General features: G+C 38.8%; 1 protein-coding gene across 1 annotated transcript; it reads left to right on the forward strand.

Annotated features, from left to right (window-relative positions):
- Window positions 1-1627: 1627 nt before the first annotated feature.
- Window positions 1628-19134, forward strand: LOC122992620 (thrombospondin type-1 domain-containing protein 7B-like). Its single transcript, XM_044366474.1, has 5 exons — window positions 1628-1855; window positions 7655-7770; window positions 9319-9451; window positions 11239-11342; window positions 19082-19134. The coding sequence occupies exons 1-5, from the start codon at window positions 1689-1691 to the stop codon at window positions 19132-19134; spliced, it is 573 nt and encodes a 190-aa protein (XP_044222409.1). The 5' UTR covers window positions 1628-1688.
- The last annotated feature ends 5616 nt before the right edge of the window (window positions 19135-24750 follow it).

Below are 24750 nucleotides of genomic sequence, written 5' to 3' on the forward strand. Positions count from 1 at the left end.
AATTCAAAACTAAACTTAAGAAGAAAGAAGATTGAGCAAAAGGCTTTATCAGAGTGCTTTTTGAAACACTGCAGGTTTACTCTGGCTGTTATTTCTGTAGATTTCAGAGACTTTGTTAGACATTTTTCATCTTTGAAAAAAACATTTGAAGTGTGAATTGACCATCCATTATCGGGAGCTCTTTCTCTGGCCGGTATTTTTCTGCATACTCCAAGCGTTGGTGTTTTCAAGTCAGACAGCAGAGCCTTGGCAGACAGCTACTACCCATTAATCCCTGTAACCAAACGCATATCTGCAATAACAGCTGATGAAAGACTCTCACAGCTTAGCCAGGTTGCACACTGTGTTGTTTATTATCATGTTGCTGGCTTTCTGTTTGCTGGCACAGACGCTGTGTGTGCATACTGTATTTGTATCTATGTGCCTGCATGTTTGTGTGTGAAGGAATTGAAGAGCTGGGGAATGAAAAACAGATTGGAAGGTGCAGGTGTTTATTCGGTTGTGGTTCAGTGACAAACTCATCACTGTCCTTCTGTGGGTCACAGTTCACTGTAGGGCACTTATCACTCTCCAGATGACACCTATGATCCTACTTCAACTGAACTGCCCCTTGTTTTAGCTCGGTTTAGATTGGACTGTCCCTGTACTGACTGATGTAGTCCCAGTACTTATGAACTGTATTGCTAAATCTCAGCATACCCATCTCATCCCATGAATTTGTATGTCTGTTTGTACACATATTTCCTTGTATAAGTATCCATACATTTATGTATAAGTCAGTATGTCTACCTGTGTATGTTTGTATGTGTAGACACAGTATCATTAAAAATACACAGATAACATACAAAATGGGAAAACAGCCATGTGCAAGAAAAAAGGTCTGATAACTTATTTCCATGGTGGCCCAGTGCACACTGATTACATATTTGTGCATATAACATGCGCTGTAAATCCAAGCTTTTGCCTCGGATCTAAAATTAGTAGTGTAACCACTCTGCAAAAACAGGACAGAAGTAATGTAAAAACTAACCAAGCCACACTATCTTGGTGAAAACATAGAGGCTTTCACATATTTCCTGCAGTGCTGCACTGTTATTGAGGTTGAATATAGAACTGCACAATGTGTGTCCAAATAATGACCAAATATATGACAACCAACAGGACAGAAGGAGCAGAGACTGGAAAAGATTGCTGTGGTTTCGCTGTGGGCAATGCTTCAATCGGCCCATAAATTCAGATACAGTGACCTTACTGTGACTTTACATTTGTAATTCAAAGTTCTACAAGTTGTAACTTGTGAACTGTCTGCTCGGCTAACCCGAACAAACATTTGCTCAGCCGCTAAGCACCCAGCGGTCCATGATAATAAAAGCAACAAACTCCAGCTTGTACTTTAGATGAAATTCATTTTAGATTTTGTGTAAATCATATGCACTTTTCAGTGTTGCTTTGTTAGACTAACACTACTTGCTCACAAGCTGACATCTAAACACAAAACCAGCCAGATGCAGTTAGTGACTTTCTAACACAGCATGAAAAGGACTACCCAATTCCTTTTGGAGGACAAAGTTGTATCCATCGTGTTTTTGACACTGTGGCTCTTTCCTGTGTGTTGGTGGCCAGAAGGGAAGGAGTGTCCAGCAGCTCCAGCTCTTGAAGAGTGGAGAGTTTGCAATGACCATCCTTGCATGGTGTTCTACTGGGAGGCCTCAGCATGGGGTCCCTGTATTGAAGATACCTCTATGGATCTCAATGGAACCAGCTTCTGGAATGGGACCCGTACCTGTGCTGTGGGTGTCCAAATCCGCAAAGTCACCTGTATGAAAATGAATGTTGGACCTGTCATAAACAAAAGGTACGTTCTCTCTGCTGTGTATATATGAGGGTGGCAATGTTTGCTTTTTTGATACTGGTCTGTGCATCCACTATATACATATCTATACATGTCAAGACAATATCAAACGGTGAGATGCTTTTTAGAGCAGCACTGTGTTCTTACAGTTTAATGTGTTAGGCTGAAGCGATGTTGTTACATGCATGTTTTTCTGTGTTGGGAGGTGAATCATCAATCATTTCCCCTCAGCGTTAACCTGTAGAGGGTGTTAAGTCACATCTGCCTACACATTGGTAGTATGACTATAAACACCAGACTTTGTGTTTTCACATATGAAAACCAGATCTAGCAGCTGTATCAGAGTCCCCCATGTTTATTTCAACTCTGGTAACAAAATTGACCTCTTGCTTGCTTATAAACATATCAATTGTTTTTTTTCAGACAAATGCTCAATGCTTTGCCAACTGTGAACATAATCAATAACAATTTGTCTCAAATACACAAATAAAATATCTATTCTTGAGTTATTATGCCATTATGAAAACGGCACTTTGTAACAGAATATTTTTTCTTCTTCCATCCCCGTCTGACACTGCTGCTTTGCTTAGTTTTAGATACTAGAACATGTATCCCGAGAGAAACGAATGGTAAATTATGGGCGAGGAGTAAAAGAGCTTTATAAAATCTAGGGGAGGAGTTGAGAGGTGATCATGTTTCTCTTACAGAAAAATAATTTAAGAACACATTCTCCATTTTTCTAAAAGCGTCTTACTTGAAGATATATAGTTTATGCTTTTACTTACACTTGACAGATGACCCAAAGGACTTGATGCACTGTGAAATTATATCCCCATGAGTTTTTTGAGCTTTTTTTGTACTTTCTGCCTGTGTTTAGGACTTTTTTTTTTTTTTTGTGAACCTGAGATTCATTTTTCTTATGCGCCACTATTATCTACTCCTCTTTCAGCAATGCAATATCAAACACTGCTAAGGGCTTTTGTGCTGTCATTGTAATGATGTTAAAGCCCACACCAGGAAGATAGATTTATAAATAATTCACAAAGTTTGCCCTTCTTTAGCTCAATATATTATTGACAGGGCCATAAAGTGGATTATGGAGAGGATTTTTTTTTTTTTTATGCCCGTCCTGTCTCCTGCCACAGAGGTTTTAATGAAAGCTGTCATTTCTGCTCCACCAACAGATTTCACCTGTATAGTATGCTGTGAATTCAATCATTTCTTTGCTATTCATGTGGATGCAGAGTATTCATTTAATGGAACAGTGCCTAACACATAGCCCTGTGTGTTGCTGTTCATCATAGTTCATTTTGACTGTCCATAACAAGTGAGTTAGTGTGTATATCCTGCAAAGCTGCACCTTCCTGCTGTCTACCCAACATATGCAGTGTTAGACATAACCAGGGTTAGATTGCATCTATATTGAGCTGTATACATTTGGGAAAACATACCAATCCTCACATTGTGGTATTAATACACAGACTTATGTAGCATGTTTCCTAGACTGAAAAAGGCAGAACAAGGCTAGATAAAAGAGTTCAGACTACGACATTTCTGTTACTTTATCCCTGTTTATTTTAAACTGGGATTGAAATGCAAGGACGTCTTTAATATTTCTAAATCGCTCCCATCTGAGAAGCTGATGCCCCCTGCATACAGTATATTTGATGTTGTGCTACTTGAGAGGGATCACTTCAGTCAGCAAACATCTGATCATTTCATCCTTAGCAATAATCTCCACAGCGAGCAGTGGCTCTATTAAAGATTAGTGGGTCTCTCTTGGCATCAGTATGCAGCCCTCAGAAAAACATTCAATTGATTTTTAGTTTTATTTCTGCCTCACATTGTCAAATGTTGAGTATGAAATATATATTAATAAACCAATGCAGTAGAAATAAGTATTTGTCCTATAATAATTCTTGCTGAGATAAAAAATATATATGTTGAAGATAACATATAATTACATACATTTAAATGAGTATTTAAGAGTATTTCAATAAAATGGGCTTCTTTATTGTTTATTTGAGACATATAATTGTTATGAACTATGTTCACAATGAACCAAACTCAGCAGGTACTGGAGTGCAACAACAAATAAATACTCACTTGGATTTAAATATTATTGAATGAAATATTACACATTAAAATAACTTGGCATTATATAAAAGTGATTAATTAGGCATTTTATCATTATTTTGAAGAGTTTATCAATATGTGTGAGAGACACTTAATTTTCCAAACCATGTCCCCCTAGAACACAACGTCTTGACTATAAGAATGATTCTCTCATTCTGGGTGTACAATATTCCCCCAGCTGCTCCATTGCATTGCCATGCCCTCTGGCAGGCATCACTGCAAAGAGGGAAAAAGAAGAGGAGGGATAAAGCTGGGGAAGGATGGGTTTTATGTATCTTGCCTTCTTATGCTTTGGCATACTTTGATCTCAGTCCTGTGTTTGTTGGCTTTCGGCAGTCAGTAGGATGTGGCACCATGCTGGGTCTCTAGTGAGACCTGGATCTGGTTGTTGGGCAAAGGAAGTCATTCAAACTGAAAAGAAATTGGGATGTCTATGTGTGTGTGTGTGTGTGTATGTGAGAGAGAGAGAGAGAGAGAGAGAGAGAGAGAGAGAGAGAGTTTGTGTGTGTGTGTGGAGGTGTGTGTGTAGATGGTTGATGAAGACATCAAAGCATATCACTTATTTGATTTTACATAGCTGCATTAAACCACATCACTTCAAGGTTGTGTGAAACACAAAATATAACACCGCCAAAGGGCCTGTTACAGATATGTTACACAAGATATGTAGCAGCCTAAATAGAGGGGAAATGCATGATCATTTTTTATTTTAAAGCAAGGAAATATTGGTAAAAACTTAATGAAGTACTCTTTAAAAGGTGGTAATGGTGTCCTTGGTGTGGCAGGAATGATTCATTGGTAAACAGTTTGCATATCCTCACTTTTCTCAGGTTTAATTAGCAGCCAGGCAGTGGACTTTGATTGATTTTCTCCTAGAACACTCTGTCTCCTTGGTGGCGATACAAGACTACTGGGGCTGCGCTGTACATGTATACCAGAAGATATATACACTCACCTGGTTGTTTAAAGAAATTCTAAATTTGTTTCTCCTACTAATACGTCACAAATCTGCACAGTCCTCTTAAAGGAAAACTTAGGGATTTTTCAACCTGAACCCTATTTTCCCATAATTTTGTGTCTAAGTTACTAACAGGGACAACAATTTTTTAAATTGGTCCAGAATTGAGCGAGAACGCTTCAGCTGGCAACCGCGAAACACACTGCAGTGTAATCATATTGGGCAATTGCACCCCGTCAATGTACATCCTCTAAAAGTGCTTGTTTTTGCCACTGACAGTTATAATTGTTATCATAAGTGTCTGACAACGAAAGTAATGCTAAACACAGGAACTAGCCACCTGTAGCAGCATTATGACTAACTGCAAAGGGATCTATATCCGGGGCAGCTTGGCGACTAAACTAACCTGGCTGTGCATGTTCATCGGCGCACGCTGCTTTGTTTACATGTATTGGGATTAACTTTCACTGCAGTTAGACTGTAAGGAAACTAAAAAACTAAGTGCAATGATGGATTATCCCGTGGACTAGCCACCTGTAGCCAAGTAGGTCTATCTGCAGATTCACAGCATTTACACAACACACCCATTTTACTACATGACATGCCCACTTGGTTAGGTTTAGGTGTGAGGAGAGGGATGGTTAGGGTTAGGGTTAGGGGTCAGGGGGCTGCGTCGTGTAACATGCCGTTATGGTGACAACATCAGGGCAGGTGTGTTGTGTAGTGAAGTGGGCGTGCCATGTAGTAAAGTGGGTGTCATGTAGGTCTGCAACTGCAGATAGACCCTTCTCCCTGTAGATGCATTATGGCTAACTGCAAAGGGATCTATATCTGTGGCACTTGGTTTGTCTACGTCTGAGGCTGTGGATAGCTCAGTGTCTGTTCATATTAGAGAAGTAATGTTAGTCACACAGTTACATGTTGAAATCACATTTTTTGTTACCGTGTGGAGCTGAATGTTTGGTCTAGCTAGCCTCGCTCTTTTCATCCAGTTGATTTTGTGGAGGTGAAACAATCTCCAGGATGACAATGTTGATAAATCCCGTAAATCCATTTGTAGTAGTTACACAACTGGGATTACTCCATGAGCACAGCAGCAACAGGTCCCACTCTACAGAAAAAAAAAATTCCTCTTCACTCGTGACAGCAGAACACCAGCAGTTTTTCTGAGGTAATGACACTGTGCATTGTCTTTCCCAATAGTCTTGTTGCTTTTCTGCCACCATTCTTGATTTTTCCTCTTTCATCGCCATGAGATAATCCGTCATTGCACTTAGTTTTTTAGTTTCCTTACAGTCTAATCATGGTGAAAGTCAGCCTCAATACATAAAAACAAACCAGGGTGCGCAGATGAATATGCACAGTGAGGTTAGTTTTGCTGGCAAGCTGCCCCGGTTATAGATCCCTTTGCAGTTAGCCATAATGCAGCTTCAGGCAGCTAGTTCCTGTGTTTAATGTTAATTTCATTCTCAGACACTTATAATAACAATCTGAGCCTGTCAGTGGCAAAAATAAGCACTTTTAGTGGACATACATTGATGGGCGCAATTGCCCAACATGATTACATTGCAGCCCGTTTTGTGGATGCCAGCTGAAGTGCTCTCACTCAATACTAGACCAATTTCAAAAATTGTTGTCCCCATTAGTCACTTAGACTTAAAATGATGGGAAAATAGGGTCCAGGTTGAAAAATCCCTAAGTTTCCCTTTAACATTGGATACCAGATTTAATGTTAACCATTCAGTCCTCCATGTACCATTTCACAAACAGAAGTATTGTAAGTATGTGCATATTAAATTAATTGACTGATATGACGTATTAATAATCATTAAAGCTGCATTAATAGCTTTTCAGCCCCTTGGGGGGTGAGGAACAAGATAAAAATACAGTACTGTTATTTTATCACCTTGTAAAGTTGTTATTGTGAACATGTTAGGCAGTAATAACGTTTTTATGCATCCAGCAGGCAAGAAGCAACATTAGCATTATTTTGGATTTATTTAGCTATGGTTTGGTGTTCACCAATTCCTGAGAAAAAAACATCTTCAGCTTGTTACATGCTCCAATTTGTTTGCCACCTAGTCTCTAACTTCATTTGCTGTTTTGGTCTGGGCAGGTAGTGTGCAATGGGTTTAATAGTGCTTTTTTGCTGAAAAAAACCTGCCCACTACAGCTGGAAATGAGATTGATGAGAACAGAGTTTTGTCCAGAAATCCAAAATAATGATCCAAAACAGACCTAAAGGCTCTGTAGAGTTGAGAGGAACTGCAGATTTGGGTGATCATTCTCTGCAGTTTCGTCACTGCAAGCGACACCTTTCACATTCATTGTTAATAAAAATATTGATTACTGCAGCTTTAAGATGATTGGGTTTTAAAATTGACAAGGTATTATGAGCCATAAAATACAGTTACTTTGTAAGCTTGCATGGTGGGAGGATTTCTCTTTTCATTGAACAATATTTGTACCAAGGGAAGCAACTGAATATGTGAGACAACTGTAAATTTTTATATTTGTCCACCTTTTGCCTGAGCATGCAGGCAGGAGGACATGTAATCAATCATGTTTTCTGTGGAGAGATGTGTGATGTCAAGGACAGGGCAGTTGTTTCACTGCACTGTCCTGTTACCAGCAAGACTCAGGACATTTATCATTCATCGCCTGGGGGATAAAGAGAATTTAAGACCACTTTTTGTCTGTATGTTTAGGTGTTCAGATTCTGCTCGTCCAGAAACGGCAAGACCCTGTCTGCTTCCCTGCAAGAAAGACTGCATTGTGACACCCTTCAGTGAATGGACAGCCTGTCCATCAACTTGTATGCCAGGTAGCCTTTCACATGGGTTACTATGAACTCAGTTTAGCAATGTCTGCCTAATAGCGACATGTTTTGAAAAGTAATGAGATATCCTGATGTACAGTAAAAAGCCTCCTGCGACTATTGCCGACTAGTGATAGGCTCTACCTAGGCACAGCAGAGCTTTGAGCTAATTAATAACGTCAGCATGTTAACATGCTCATAATGACAATGCCAACATTCTGATGTTCAGCAGGTGTAATGTTTACCATGTTCACCATCTTAGTTTATTGTGTTAGCATGGTGTACACAAAGTAGTACACAAAGAGTTTACAGGTATTTGGTCCAGTATTGAACAAATTATAATTTTGACCTGATGATGGCGCTACTTGAAAAGTCAGGGGATAACCAAGGTTATCACAATTCATTCTGAGGGGGAACATGGATGTCTGTACAAAATTAAATGACAATCTATCTGATGGTGCTAGGGGAAAAGTCAGGTGATCACCAAAATTGTTAGGATACATCGCTTGGGAACCATGGGTATCTGAAACCAATTTTGTGCTAATTCATCCAGTAGACGTTAAGATATTTCACAAGATAAGTAAAAAACCTTTGAACTGCTTGTGGCACCAGAGGAAAAGTCAGAGGATCACCAAAGTCATTAGAATTCATCAACTTAGTACCATACATATTTGAACCAAATTTAATGACAATCCAAAAGTTGAGATATTTTACTAAAAGTCAAAAATGTCAATCTCATGGTGGTGCTGGAGGGAACATCAGGGGATCACCAAACCCAGTAGGCTCCATCCTCTGGGGAACAGAGTTGTTGAGATATTTCAGTCTGGACCAAAGTGGTGGACCAACTGACCCACCAACCGACAGACATTGCCATCCCTAGAGCCATGCACTAGCATGGCTAATAAAAATGTTGCCATACAAATGTGCTCTCCATTGACGTCTCTTGTGTATTCAATGATTGCATTTGAGTGTAAATGACAGTGTTAACTGTCGATAACATTAAGCTGACACATTAAGAGGAAAATGGATATTTAATGGGTTTCGATATGCATACTGTAAGAATCTAGGAAATCAAAAAGTATGTAATTGTTTTTAAAAGAATTGAGCAGGCATCTCGTCTCTGTAAATATGCTGTAGTCCATTGGGTCCGCTGATGATGTAATCACTTTCTTAATTGCACCATTTTCAATGTTTAGTAATTAGTGTTGTGTAATGAGCCTTGGAGCGTGAGCCAAATGAAGCCAGTACAATGTGGTGTGTCCAAAAACAGACTGCAGTGAAATGGAGGACAACACAGCTACAAGGGCACACTAATCAGGATCAGATCAACTTTGAGACGGCTTGTTTTCTAGGAATCTTTTCTAGATATTAGACTGCACTAGTGAGATTGTGTCGCCATTTATTTGGTGTCCCAGACATGATATGTCAGCCATTTTTCTCAGTATCATTTTACTCTCTGTTACTCCTGGAAAGCATACACTTAAATTGAACTATGCAAATAATCTGCAGCTGAACACTGCCTTTTTGTGAAGATTGTTTTTTTATGTCCAACAGAAAATGCGACCACCGCCACACAGTCTCGATACAGGATTATCATTCAGAAGTCCGCTAATGGAGGTCAAGAGTGTCCCGACACACTGTATGAAGAGAGAGAGTGTGAATCACTTCCTTTATGTCCAGTGTATAGGTAAAAGCATCATTTTTTACCCAGCAATTTTCCTTTCTTATCCAAGGATAAGTTACCTTTATTAATCTGCCCTATAATAGCACAGGGTCAGAATGTACTTTAATGTGATCTACTGTTGAATACCTAGTGCCATAAGGGTGCATTTATGTTGTAAAATGTGTATAAATGTGCTGTTATTATGGCATTTACATCCACTACCATGACATTTAACATATACTCTCATGTTCCTTACAGTGTAATGTTACTATATTTTTTTGTGAATGCTCAACATGGCTGCATTTTTGTACTCAATGAGACGAATTGCAGCAGAACAAAATCATAAAATGCAGCTGTAAGCAGCCTGTCGAAGCTGTTAAAATGGGGTATGGCCAGTTTTTGTACATTCTTAAACATTTTTTGAGTGAGTTATTTTATGCAGTTAGATAGGTGTCAAGTATTTCCATGAATGTGATAAACCATGAGAAAGGTATTGACTGACAGCTTTTATAGTTAGAGAGGGGCCATAGTTTCAAACTATAGTTAGACAAAGTAATGATACATACTGTATGTATGTAGCTAACAAAGTGTTATGTTTTCTAGCTCAAGTATTGCTTAGAAACATTTGCACTAGCATTTTTCTACAAAGTACATGGCAGTTTTGGCTGTATACCTGATGAGGCCTGCTAAAGTTTTACTTGGTTCTGTTATATTTGGTGATGGATACAGCAAAGAACATAGATATCTACACATGGACAACTGACTTATTAGTGTTGGGGCCTTCAGTTTTATGCCGCCTGTCATGAACAATTTTGAATGTGCCGTTAATGACCAATAATCAATTAATAATTAATGATTAAAAACCTATAAAATACAAAATTCCCATAATTCCCCCAAGTTATTCCTGCAAACTTTATTTAAACAACTGACATGTACTGTGAATTGGTGTTTATTGGCAAAAAAAGCGAAAAGTATTACGAAATTCTTTAAACTGGAATTTAATTATGTCAGTTATACAACATACATTATTTATACTCTTGCTGTTAAAAGCTACATCCTTTTATCAAATTAGAATATGTAAATGTTGCATGAATCAAATGAAGGGGGTAGGTGTTGTTTTATGTTATAAAAGGAGAGCGAAGTTCATAATTATCTACCAATTACTCGGAAAATGTATAGAGAAAATCAACAAGGAAAACAAACACAGGAAAACAACAGGGCTACACTCCCTACGTACTCTTGATAACCTGCCAACGTCATTCCACAATTCATATATATCAAAGTTCACACTTACAATAACAAAGTGTTATGAAGAGGGTTGTTTAGGGGACAACTAAGACATGTTGTTTGTTTGTGGTGGTTCAATGAAAAGATAATTTTATATAACAATACCTATTTTAGTAAAACTGCATATAAATCGAATACACTCAAATTCTAAAAAAAAACATCCCAATATGACTGAGCCTTTTTTCTCACTGTGAACTCAGTGACATTGAAAAAAAATGCATTCAAGCAGAGTAACAATTTCCAGCAGTGTTCTCAAAAAACACCAATTAAGTTGGAAATTTGGCTTACACAAATTGCACAAATTTGATGACACAATATTTTTATTTTCTTTGTTGCAGCAATGATGACAAAATTGTAACTCTCCCCCCACTTATAGAGGTTGCATTTTGGATGCATGTGGTCCAGATCACCAACAACCAACAACTGTGACAACAAAATCAGGAGACTTTTCACTTATTGTGTAAATTAAGCTGTAAAAACACACTGTCATCCTATAGTCCTTCTTTCTTTGTGTTTCTGTGAAGGTGGAGGACACACAAGTGGCACAGCTGTACTCTGGTTCCAGAATCTGTTCGACGTGGATTATCTGGAACAGGAGAAGCCTGTGGAAATGGTTTAGAATCAAGAGGCAAGTGTTTTCTTTGTTTTGTAGCCTATTATATTCTCTACACTTGTCAACTGCTGCTATACTCAATCACCTTTTTAAGCTTTGCTCTGCCACCTATTTATTGTCCTTATTTAATGAGACCTAATAGTTCTTTCAGAACTGCTCCTTTAACAAGCAAGCAATGGAAACATAAAAGATGGAGGCAATTTGTCCAGAGAGTGTAACGAGATGGACCTTTCTGTCTGTTGGCTTGATGATCTCATCACAACACTGGGTTCTTATTAATGAATGCAGCAAGTCAGATGGCCACAAGCACATCTTAGCAACAGGCTGGAAGATTAATTAGCCCTGTTAAACACAACACACACAAAGTACATACAGACACTTGTGTGCATGTTTTCTCACAGTTTTTGAAAACTATTTAAAAGCCTGTTTGGCTCACACTACAGTGCCCTTCTAATACAGATTTTTGATGATTTCATGATGATTATGTGCTTCATGGCTTGAGATTCTGAGTTCATAAAGTCTGACACTGAGAGATTTTTGCAATTTATTTTCCACAGGTTAACAATTAAAATAAACACTCACAGAGCACAATCCATTAATAATGTAACACAGTAAGAGCAAAGCCATGAACTTTTTCATTTGATCTTTTAAGTGAACCTTGGCCCCTCTCAAATGAAAAAAAAAAAATTTATACAAATTTGCTACTAAATGTTTTTGCACATAAGGTGCACTGGATTTATTTTTGTAAATCATGACTTACTTTGTCTTTGTGCATTTACTTTGCAGTTATTGTATAATGTTCTCTATGTGAATAGTATGGATTTTTAGGATAGGACAAATTAAAGCTGCAAGCAGCGTTGAATGGGCCTTCGCACCCTTGCGCACATCGGGGCGTGGTGCAGTCTGGGCTTCTGTCACGGGCATGTAGATGTCTCCAGACCTGGGCTGACAGGTCTGACTTTACAAACGTGTAAAGTTTGGTGCAACCGGAGCATGTACAATAAAGTTATAGCAATTTCCTCTGTCATGGTGAAACATCAAATCTCAATGGTGTAAGGATGACAATTTTCTGCAGGGTGCATCAAAATTATGCAAGTTTTGAGCCCTTTCACTTGAATTTCAATAAATAAATTGAAAACTTTTGATGAGTTTGTGTGTAAAAGAAATTAACTTCCTAATTTTCATCAAGTCTATTTTTAGAAAAGTAAAGACTTTTAACCCACATGACTTGGTCAAAGTTTGATTGAAATGTGTAATATCAGGTGTGGAGAGACAATAAGTAACTGCATACTCATATATTTGAATGGAGATTGTGAGCGAACCCACACTTTTTTGAACAGTTACTGCTTCCACACACATTAGATACAAACTTCATTTGAACTTTAAATGAGTCACGAGACTTTGACCTACAAATCTTGAATTTACATGTGTTTTCTGTCCTTTACTCTGGCACAGTCCAAGGGCTTCTGTCACAAGCATGTAGATGTTGTCAGACCTGGGCTGACAGGTCTGACTTAATCCATCCCCCCCCCTTTCTTCCCTCCTTCTCCCTTTCAGTTCGAGAGCAGGATTTTCGAGTACTCTTCTTGTGAAATATCCTCATAAATCCCATGATGTTGGCCAAATCTTACATTAAAAATTACATTTTAGTAGGAATTTCCGTTGCAAATCCATTGATACAGGTTTGAAAGTGGTCAGACTTTTAGTTGAGATGTCAGAACCATTTGTTTGACACAAAGTCCATGCCCAGAGATGGTTTACATTGTAAGGTGCAATGTGGAACTACAACTTTCAGGGCTGACAGGATGTATCACTCTGTTTGAAAATACCTTTTCTTCTCATCTTTTTGGTTTATAACAGTGTTTGGCAACCAGCATATCAGGTACATTATAGTCACCCTACGCTTCGTACTGTGGACCAAAAATTAAATCCTACACATTAATCCTGTCCACCCACTTGGCATGTTTTTTAAAGTTATAATGCTGAGCCCAAAAACTCTAGTCTTCCTGAGTTCTTCCCTCATATATTGTCTTTCTTGACCATTAGTGCAATATATGATTGCAGGTGTAATAGTGTCCTCAGCCAAGTGGGAAAAATATGTGCTATATCACCATAACCAATTGGCAAAAATGAGAGTCAAAAACTAATCATGTTAAATAAACGTGTTCTCAATATTGAGGAAAAATAATCGTGATTATGATTTTTGCTAAAGACAACATAAATTTTGATTTACACACACACACACAAACACTTTAAATATGTATGTAATGAATTGTTTTCTTTAATAAACTGTTACTTTTCAGTTTGTTACACTTTTCAATGTGCTCCTGAATTTCTATGTGTGCTCCAATTTTTTTCATTTGTGAGCACATGTACTCCAGAAAAAAATAAGCATTGAACACTGCTATCAGAGAAACAATAAGTAACTGCAGCTGCACACAGAAAAATACTCATATATTTGAGGGGAGAGTGTGAGCGAACCACTAGGTGCTCAGGCCTTAATAGAGGAAAAACTGCAGTACAGAGCTACAAAATTTAGTTATGATTTTATTTTTCTACTGCACTTTATCACTTAACAGTCACCCTCACTCCATTTTTTCCCTTCCCCTCATAGGTCATCCCCACTACTGATTATACATATAAGACCTACAATTATTGTAAAATAAAGTAGTAATACAAAGTTTGTATATAATGTACTGTAAATATATAGACCTTTCTGCTATATCCTATAAAACTGAGCTACATTCAGCTGTCACACCCATCCCCCACCTTTCTTCCCTCCTTCTCCCTGTCAGATTGAGAGCAGGATTTCAGAGCAGTCGCAAATCCATATCCACATACAGGTTTGAAAGTGGTCTGACTTATAGTTTAGACGTCAGAGGCCTCAGTTTGGCACAAAGTCCATGCCCAGATTGCTTCCCCATTGTTAAACATTGTAAGGTGCAATGTGGCACTCCAACTTTCAGGGCTTTAAATATCTAAACCCTTCTAGTTATTACAAAGTTTTTAATAACTTTTGTTCAGCACAGTGTGATAAGTCATGTATTAAAGTTTGAAGCCGATACCATCAATGCCCTAGGAAAAGATAGCGTTTCTTGGGGGTCCAAAATTGGCGCAAAGTTGTACTTTGATGAGCATATTGCGGACTTCCTGTTGGATTTAGGTCAGGGGTGTCAGAATATGATTTGTAGGTCTTGATGAGACGAATAATTGAGTTTTGGTTCAATCTCTCTACAACATTCCTACAGGCCGTGGTGGCCGTATTAGATACATAGGTGGCGCTATAGAGCACATTTTGGCACTTTAGGGAATGATTTTTACATTTTATCAAATTTTTCACCAGACCTGATGTGCGTGCCAAATTTGGAGTTTTTAACATGTTTAGGGGATCAAATTCAGGGTTGAAGTGGCGTAATAAGAAAGAAAGAATAAGAAAGAAACAAACACAACAGATACAATGGGGTCTTCGCCCCTTTGGGGCTCAGGCCCTAATAAGAAAGAAATAAACACACGAAATACAAGAGGGTCTTTGCCCCTTTGGGGCTCAGGCCCTAATAATATATAGCAATACATTGTGATGGGGATGCAACTAGCTAGGGCTTTAAATGCTGTGGCATGTGGCAATATACTGGTACAGTTATGGCAATTTGTTCCCTTGATATCTGTTGGTGATAGACTGGCTCCTGTATCTTCCTTTGAATATGTTATTCATATACTGACTATTGCTCTTTTTAAAATATAATGTTGGTATTTTTGTAGTCATTTGAGTTTTCTGTTGAACACAGATTCAAAAGAATTGAGACATTTCTTCTTCCTTTACTCCTGATATTTTAACTCTGGAGCTAGCTGGTGATGGCAGCCTTTTGGCTGTAAGACATTTAAATGGAGGCACTGTTTGGGTTTTTTTGTGTTTCTGTGAGTGTTTTATCTCAGTTGTCTGTAAAACTTTGCGTGAAACTGATGCCTCTCTATACTGTTGTGCATTATGTGATTCCTGCTGAAATATGTTGCCATCGGGGATGTTTTCCTTTTAGTTACACAATGTATCATGGTGTGGTGTTGATGATTGCAGAGTGTCCCATATTGTAGAATTACCTGTATCATTATATAAACATATCTATAGTGACCTAACCTGTGAATGTCACCCCTAATTGACTGTGCTCTGCATGCATATGTGTTGTGTTGTGTGTTTTCTGAACTGTGCAGATTCCTGTGTGCTTTTCCCTCATGAAGAAGTGCATTTCTCTGAGTGGAGTTGTTAAAATGACTGCCACCGGCCCAAATCGTTAGAAAGCCAGAGTGTTAATTGGATCATTTCAGACTCGTTTAGAGGAGCACAAGCGTCCCGATAAATCCCAAAAACTGCCTGTTCTATCTAATTTACTGATATGAGTCAAGTGAAGTTTTCAGTGGCTAACTGTGATGCCCTGAGAACTTTCTAACATTTCTGCTCTCACAGTTGCTGTCTTCTATTTGGCATTATAATTGACTGACATTTCTCCAGTGAATTTCTATGACTTTTCAGTGGGGATGGGAAAAGTGTATATAGTGTTCCCAGGTTAAGAGCAAGCCTCATTGACCTTTACAGATTCCTCTTTGAATATGATTAGAAAAGGCCTAAGTTAAATACCTGTGACATTTCAAAAACTTAAGTATGAGTTTGGAATTTGCAGTCAGTAGAAATACAGAAGTTAAATATAGATTTTAAGCAACAAAGAATGTATTCATAGTTTACAGTACTTTCACAGAGTGGATGGCTGAACCAGTTTAATGAAAATGACAGATAAATGTCAAATTGCATAATTAGGACACAATAATTTGGAATAGGGGCATAGAAACACTGAATGAGGGCATATAAAAGAAAGCATGAGCTCCTCAATTATTTTATTTCAAGGACATTTAAAGATGCTGCATTGCCTTACCAGAGCCCCCTGTATAATATCTTTAACTCCTACTCTGCATAAAGCAAATAATAGTAAAAGTAAGTAAATAATAGTTCTGATTATATTATGAAGATGTAGCTTTATTTTCTATTATTGTGTTCATTACTAATAGTGGTCTCAACATACAGTACATTTAAGTACAATTACATACTACTTATACTTTTATTTTCCATATACCTAGTCTACTAAGTAGACTAGTCTTAGTCTATTTAAAATATTTCTCTCCACTGAGAAACTGAATATAAACGAGCAAGTTGTACAGGATTATTGTTTCAGACATTGATCCAATGCAAAATAAAGGCCAGCTCTCACCTGCTCCCCTGCATTTTTTTCAGTAGCATCTTGTATTGAGTGTTTAAACTTAAAAATGTTATATTTAATATGTTTTACAGTCATATATGAACAAATGTTATACATATGTTTATTTTCTGTCTTTACAACGTTGCTTTGGATGATTGGCATTCTCTTTAAATGAGAATATCCTTCCTGAATTTGTTATAGTGCTTAACAAAACCTTCCAATCATCAATTTTCCTTCTAAGTTGCTGATTATGTTCTGAAGCTACTTTGACCTCAGAGGAAATGTAGCAATGTTTAAAATCAGGGAATGTGTTCATAAAGGTCTTTGCATGGCATTAAAGCATGATTGGGGTAAATGGGTTATTTCCCTCCTACAGTATGAAGCCTAAGCAAAATTTTTAATCTCTACAGTCCCAATCAAATAATCTAGCAAGCTTTGCACGATATAAACAATGTCCTGCACAAACCCTCCATGCATCCACACAGTTTTAATTTTAAACTGTTTGTGGCACTACACGCTTGGTGTGAAATAAACCTTCTGAGTAATAGATGCAATCAGTTGGTAAGCCGGAGAGTCTTGCTGTGCAAACAGACTTGCTTTACCAGCATATACTTGCTGAATAATTAGGCTGAACGACTAGAGTGGTAACTTATTTGACAGCAAGCTGTTGGAGAATGATGGTTTTTTAAACAATATTGTCAGAGCAGGCTCATGTTCATTTATGGTAACATCCATCACAAACATGTTATAATTCATTATAATACATTAGTCAATAATAAAATGATCATTAATAAAGTATGTATTACATCAGTTAATAATTTACAAAACGTTTCTTGTACTGTATATCTATTTTGTCACACTAAGTCACACTTATCTACAAATTGACAAATGTGTAAATGAGTAGTAGATTAGTTATTATTTGAATCAAACATTTACAAATGATAATTACTATACATGAACATATGTGTAAAAATATTTGTAAAGAAATTAAGAATAAAGAGTTAAGTATACTTTGAGCCTTATGATTTTTAGTCATATATCAACCACATGTTAACTCAGCATAAAGAGTGTTAAAGACTTGGCCTGACCAAGTAACATTGTGCTGCTTTTTGTGCTGTAATGAGGTCTGTCTATTTTATGGCCACAAACAGCCAATGGAAGTGTTTCCTTTCTAACTGTTCTGTCTGTCCTGTCTGACTGTTCTACTTATATCTCATCTTCCCTAGCCTAGCCGGGGTAAGCAACAACTGACATTTATAATTTTTGGCTAGATCTCCAATTGAAAATACTAGTGCAGTGCCTATTCAAAATGTGCCTGTTTGGAACGGGCCGATTGCTTGGCCTCCCATATTGCTGCTTCAGTGCATATAAAAATTTATACTGTTGATGCAAGGTGTGAATGAGTACCAACAAGTGGATCGATCACACTGGGCTCTTAGATTGTTTATTTACTGTGGCCTCAGTTTGCATCATTTGAGTGGGTATATTTGCTCAAAAGATTTGTGCTTATATGAAACATACTGGTATCGAACTGCCCATGGGAAGTAGCCTTAGAGTCTGTCTATTCTCGATTAAAAGCCGTCTACTTTTCATTTTTTTAGGGCTGAGCTAATACTAAAAGGTGACACAAAAACACTGCATACCACTGATTGGTCAGACATTTGTCTCATTCACGGGCTTCTTTTTCAGCGAAAGGTTTCCACCGCTCCCTGTCCACTCTCTCTCTCTGTCTTCAACTCAGTGGGCTTTACTATGCATGTATGTGTGTGTGTGTGTGTGTGTGTGCATGTGTGAGTGCATGCTTGTACTATGTGTGTCTAGGTCATTCACTGTCCCTCAGGTTGTGACATGTTGATACATATTGGGCAGCAATATATGCCCTGCCTCCTTCTCCTAGGAGTATTTTTAATTTTGGATGTTTCATTGAATGTTTTACATTGTAGGAGGAAGTAGTAATGTAGCAGTTTCTCTCTTTCTCTCTTTCTCTATCTGTTTCTCTCTCTCACATACTCCTCAGCTTCCATGCTTGAAACACAGCATTCATACATGAGGAAAAAAACACACAAATTTTGTGTGCTTTATATTAACTGCTGCATCAGTTGGATGTAATGAATGAGTGAAAAGGAGAATGCAGAGGAGGAAGATGAAACAGAAACTAAGAGTATCTGTCTCCACAGTAAATCATCTGTTGAGTGTTTGATGGTTGTTTATTTGTGCTTTAGAACATAACCACTGTTGTATTTATGTCAGTCATGGGCTCTCTCTCTCTCTCAGAGAAAGCTTTCCACCGCTGTCTGTCCTCACCAGGGCTGTCTCTCTGACACTTGCTAGTGCTCTCAGCTCACTCACCCTCTTTCTCTTTTTCTCTTGTTTTTTGAAATGAGTTGAGAAACCAACAAAAAAGCCCAATATTTAACGTTATCAAACAAAGAGAGATGTCCTCCCCTTGTCTCTCTTATTGCAGGGTTGTACAGCTCTAATCTCCTACTGTGCTTATGTTGTGGCATGCAGTCGCAGAGCCCAGAAGCCCCGCCCCTTTGCTGCAGAGCAGAGCAGCTCGCTGATCACTTATTTATTCTAGTTTATTAATATTGATCATGTCACATGTCCAAATTGCACAAAACACTGCATGTCCTTGGGTCCCCAGCAATGCACCCGCCGAGTATAAAGTAGATCGGATGAACAATTCTCTAGACATGTGAAGGACATACATACATACATATATACATACAGACATACATACAGACAGACAGACAGACAGACAGACAGACAGAGATTCCTTCCTTTAGTGGAGATAAGGATGACACACAGCATTAGGATTCATTGTTATTAATCAAACATTGCCACATTGAAGTACCACTTACTTGAAGGTAACGGGAAAGTTTCAGAGCCCTGCCACAGATTTAGCTGCTAGCCTATCCTTGAATACAAAGCTTCTCTGACTGGCAAAAGACAACATAAAAGCTATGTCTCAAAACCCAACAAAAGGAATCTGGATCTATGATTGCAATCCACCGACTGCCCTTGTGATCCTGCTCAACACCCACTGCTACAATTATCATTATTAGTCTTATTTTTAGGGCCCAAGCCCAAAGGGCGAAGGCTCTATTGTATTTCATGTGTTTGTTTCTTTCTTTATTATTCTGCCACTTAAACCTTAAATTGGACCCCCTAAACATGCTCAAAAACTCACCAAATTTGGCATGCACATCAGGTGTGGTCAAAAATTTGATAAAATGTAAAAATTAACCCCCAAAGTGCGCCACCTAAGTAACTAAAATGGCCGCCACGGCCCATAGAAATGTCGTAGAGAGATCAAACCAAAACTGACCTCAAGACTTATGACACTGTGCTGAGAAAAAGTTGTTAAAAACTTTGTAATTACTCGAACGGTTTGGATTTTATAAGCCCTGAAAGTTACAGTGCCATATCACATCAAATGTACCCCTTACAATGTAAAACAATGGGGGAGGCATGGACTTTGTGTCAAACAGAGGCCTCTGATGTCTAAACTATAAGTCTGACCACTTTCAAACCTGTATCAATGGATTCGCCGGCAAATTTCCGAATAGAAAATATGATTTTTAATGTAAGATTTGACCAAAGTCATGGAATTTATGAGGAGATTTCACAAGAACTGTACTCTTACATTCTCCTCTCCAACTGAGAGGGAGAGAGAGAGAATAGGAGGTGGGGGGGTTCGCTCACACTCTCCATTCAAATATATGAGTATTTTTCTGTGTCCAGCTGCAGTTACTTATTGTCTCTACAAACCTGACAGTACATATTTCAATCAAACTTTGACCAGGCCATGTGGGTTAAAATTCTTTCCTTTTCAAAAAATAGACTTGATGAAAATTAGGAAATTAATTTGTTTTACACACAAACTCATCAATAGTTTACAATTTACTGATTGAAATTCAAGTAAATGGGCCCAAAACTTGCATAATTTTGATGACACAGGTGTGAGCAAGGCAGACACGTCTCACCATGTAGAAAATTCTCATCCTCACACCGTTGAGATTTGTTGTTTCATCATGACAAAGGAAGTTGCTATAACTTTATTGTAAATACTCCAGTCTGCACCAAACTTTACTTTGATAAGACTCCTGGCCTGAATACGTCTACATGACAATATCTCATCAGTGATGCAAATTGGCTGAATAGTGCCCCCTCCGAAATTTCAGTGAAGCAGCCCCAGCAGCAGGCAAAATAGTGGACAAAGGAAGTGATGTTTATCTCTGTCTTGCACTGTCTGAAAACAGCCCGGGTCTGAAGACATCTACATGCCCGTGACAGAAGCCCTTCGATTGCACTGCAGCCTGACATGCGTGGAGGCGCGAGGGCCCATTCATCGCTGCTTGTGTGATAAGTTAAAAGAATGATACACAAAAGGCCTATAAAAGCTTAAAAAGACAGTACATTTAAAATGCTGTGATAAGGTTAAAAAGATCATACAATCATGAGAAACAATTTATAAGATGTGTTTTAAAAAAGTAGGAATTCATTATGTTGATAGAGGTTAAAATTTTAAAAGTTCTTTAATTAATTCATTGTTTATTTCATTCTTTATTGTCAGAGGTTCAGCTATAATAGTATTATCAGTGATCGGCAAAGTAGTCTTAATCTGCTAGCTTGAGATCGATTGCTTTTGTCTCTACCCACGTATCCAGGGGAATTGGCACAGTACAAACCATTATGACAGTTCCGCCCGCCCAGGTATTTGAGAAAGTAACAACAAAAAGTAGCAACAACAACCACAGTGAGTCACACCAGCATGAAGCCCACAAGTAGTGCCAGTGAACAATGGGATCCACCAGTGGATCTAAGTCACCTTAGTGAGGATCGGAGACAGGTGGTGAAACAGATGCTCAGAGAAGAGTGTCATTCCTTCTCAAGGTCAGACAGTGATATCGGCTGTATTGAAAAGTTGCATATGACCATTTCCCTCAAAGACATTGAATCTGTCAAACACGCATATATATCAGTGCCTAGCCCCCTGTACCAGGAAATGAAGGGGTACCTCCACGACCTAATAGCACAAGGCTGGGTCAGGAAGTCAAACTCCTCATACTCCTCACCTGTTGTGTGTGTTCGAAAAAAAGATGGCACCCTTCGGCTGTGCATAGATTACAGAGACCTGAACAAGAAGACCCATCCTGATCGTCAGCCTATCCCTCGAGTCCAAGACATCATGAACAGTTTAGGTAGTAAATCCTGGTTTTCTCTCTTAGATCAGGGGAAAGCTTACCACCAGGGTTTTATGTCGGAAGAAAGCAGACCACTGACAGCTTTTGTTACCCCATGGGGACTTTATGAGTGGATTCGCATCGCCTTCGGCCTCATGAATGCCCCAGCCGCCTTCCAACGTTGTTTGGAGTAATGTTTGGAAGGGTTTCGGGATAACATTCTTTATCTGGACGACACACTGGTTTTCAGCAAATCCTTTGACAACCATGTGAATGACGTACAAAAAGTGCTGCAACACCTCAGAGAGCACGGCATCAAACTCAAGCCAAGTAGGTATGATCTATTCAAGCCTGAGGTCTGCTATCTGGGCAGAATAGTATCTGCAGAGGGTAGTAAAGTTGATCCAGCCGACTTCGAAGCTGTTAGAGCACTAAAAGACATCAGACCTCAGACTGTGGGCCAACTCAGGAAAATGCTTGGTCTACTCATCTACTACAGGCAGTACATCAAAGACTTTTCACGAAAAGCCAGCTGTCTATACAAGCTCCTAAAAGCAGACACAGATGAATCCTCTGTCAACAAGAGAAATAAAAACAAGGCTAAAGAAAGTGAGTCATGTTGTGCCCTCAAACAAACTGATCAAGTGGACAGACCGGCTCCAACAGGTACTTGAACATTTGATTGACTGTCTGCTCCATCCACCAGTGTTGGGTTTCCCTGATTTCACTCAGCCATTCATTGTACACACTGATGCATCACACCAAGGTTTGGGAGCGGCACTGTATCAACACCAAGATGGCAAGCTTAGAGTCATTGCTTATGGCTCTCGCTCGTTAACGGCAGCTGAAAGGAACTATCACCTCCATGCAGGCAAGCTAGAATTTCTGGCTTTAAAATGGGCAATCACTGACAAGTTTCAGCTGAAAGTGAGCCAGCCACTGCATCTATCAGCCCCATACAAAAAGAACAGTTATGAGCAGCACAAGAGTCTGATCCAGTTATCTGTCCTGTGTTAGAGTGCTGTCAGGTTCCAAGCCACCAGTTAAGGAGCTGAGAGAGTTCAGCCCAAAGACGAAATGCTTGTTCAGGGAATGGGACAAATTGACAATAGATGATGATGGCATTCTGTACAGAGCTACCACTGCCCGTGAGCAACTGGTCTTGCCAGAAAAATACAAAGGAAAGGTGTTGGAAGAGTTGCACAATAGCATGGGTCACCAAGGCGCTGATCGCCCAGTATCTCTAGTATGTGACCGTTTCTTCTGGCCATATATGCAATCAGACATCGAGCACTATGTGACTAAAGCCTGCACTTGTCTAAAACAGAAAAAACCCTGCCATGACACAAGAGCTCCCTTGACATATATTGTGACAACACAGCCATTTGAGTTGATATGCGTTGACTTCCTCCATCTTGACCGATGCAAAGGCAGATATGAGTACATCCTTGTCCTTGTTCATCATTTCACGCTGTTTGCTCAAGCATACGCCACCACATCAAAGTCAGGGAAAACTGCTGCCAACCTAATCTTCAATGACTTCTCCCTGAAGTTTGGCTTCCCCTCTCGCATCCACCATGACCAAGGGGGAGAATTCGAGAATCAGTTGTTCAGTCAGTTACAGAAACTCAGCAGAGTGGCTGGGTCCAGGACAACGCCCTGTCACGCAATGGGGAACTGTCAAGTGGAACGTATGAACAGGACATTGTTACAAATGCTCAAGACACTGACTGAGGCACAGAAATCAAACTGGATGGAGTCCTTGAACAAACTGGTGTATGCTTATAACTACACGTTGTGAAGTGACAGGCTACTCGCCGTACTATCTTCTGTACGGGAGATCACCCAGGCTTCCAGTTGATATGCTCTTTGGACTGCACACAGAGTCAGGCTCCAGTGACCAGCGAGACTATGTGGAGAAATGGAAACAAGGTATAGAGGAAGCATACGCCATTGCTAACCGAAATGCTCAAAAGGCTGCTGAAAGGAGTAAGAGGTACTATGACACGAAAGTAAGGAGTTCAGCATTACAACCCGGTGAGTGTGTCTTGATCAAAAACTTGACATCCAGGGGGGGACCAGGTAAACTCCGGAACTATTAGTCTTAATTAAAGTAGTCTTAATCTGCTAGCTTGAGATCGATTGCTTTTGTCTCCACCCACGTATCCAGGGGAATTTGCGGTGTTTTCCTCATTCGAGTAAATGCTCTCACTGAGGAAACGTTACCCTATCACTCTTGTGATTATTTCTCCCCATTTCAGGTATGTTGTCGGCATTTGACACTATTAAGGTGGTCATAATAATTTTCTAATATGTTCTGAGTGTCAAGTGAATGTATGTGTAACATTTCAAGTGAGTTAAAGTAAAGTTTGCAGAGTATGGTAAAGTGTCTGGTGAGCTAGCTCTCGCTTGTTAGCAGAGTTCAACCCGTAACTACGCCAATTGCTTCCGCCATTTTGTGAATCCAGATTTATACATATGTAAATGTATTTTACACAGTTTTAATATATTGTCTATTTAGTAACTTTTATAAGTTTATGAGAGTTTACTGAGTTACAGCAGTATATTATTTACCAGTAACAGTAGAGAGAAATGGAATTATGTCTCAAAGAAATACTGTCTATTTGTGTAACTTAAATAGGGTATGTACGCTACTGTAACCAGCCTGTTAAGCAGGGTATGTTTATTTGTAGATTGTGAATATGTTCAATTATTCATTCGAGTAAATGCTCTCACTGAGGAAACATTACCGTATCACTCTTGTGATTATTTCTCCCCATTTCAGGGGCGTAACACTTGCAGCTTTAATTATTATTATCATTATTATTGTCATTATTATTATTGCGGTAACTTAAATTATGATTTTGGCACAATATAAATAAAATTGACTTGACTTGACATGTAAGAATGGCAAAGTCTGAAAATCTGTCTATGGCTGACATGTCTGTCAGGCAGCTGACAGGGCTGTTGCCAGTCATCCTCTGTACACAT

The sequence above is a fragment of the Thunnus albacares genome, chromosome 11, assembly GCF_914725855.1.
Source record: "Thunnus albacares chromosome 11, fThuAlb1.1, whole genome shotgun sequence".
NCBI classification, from domain to species: domain Eukaryota; kingdom Metazoa; phylum Chordata; class Actinopteri; order Scombriformes; family Scombridae; genus Thunnus; species Thunnus albacares.

Bases quoted from the DNA above. Each gene is read 5' to 3' on its own strand.
- LOC122992620 (XM_044366474.1), top strand. From the start codon at position 1,689: ATGGTGTTCTACTGGGAGGCCTCAGCATGGGGTCCCTGTATTGAAGAT. The intron at 9,452-11,238 runs GTAAAAGCATCA...GTTTCTGTGAAG, and splicing joins CCTTTATGTCCAGTGTATAG to GTGGAGGACACACAAGTGGC. The intron at 11,343-19,081 runs GCAAGTGTTTTC...TGTGGCATGCAG, and splicing joins AAATGGTTTAGAATCAAGAG to TCGCAGAGCCCAGAAGCCCC.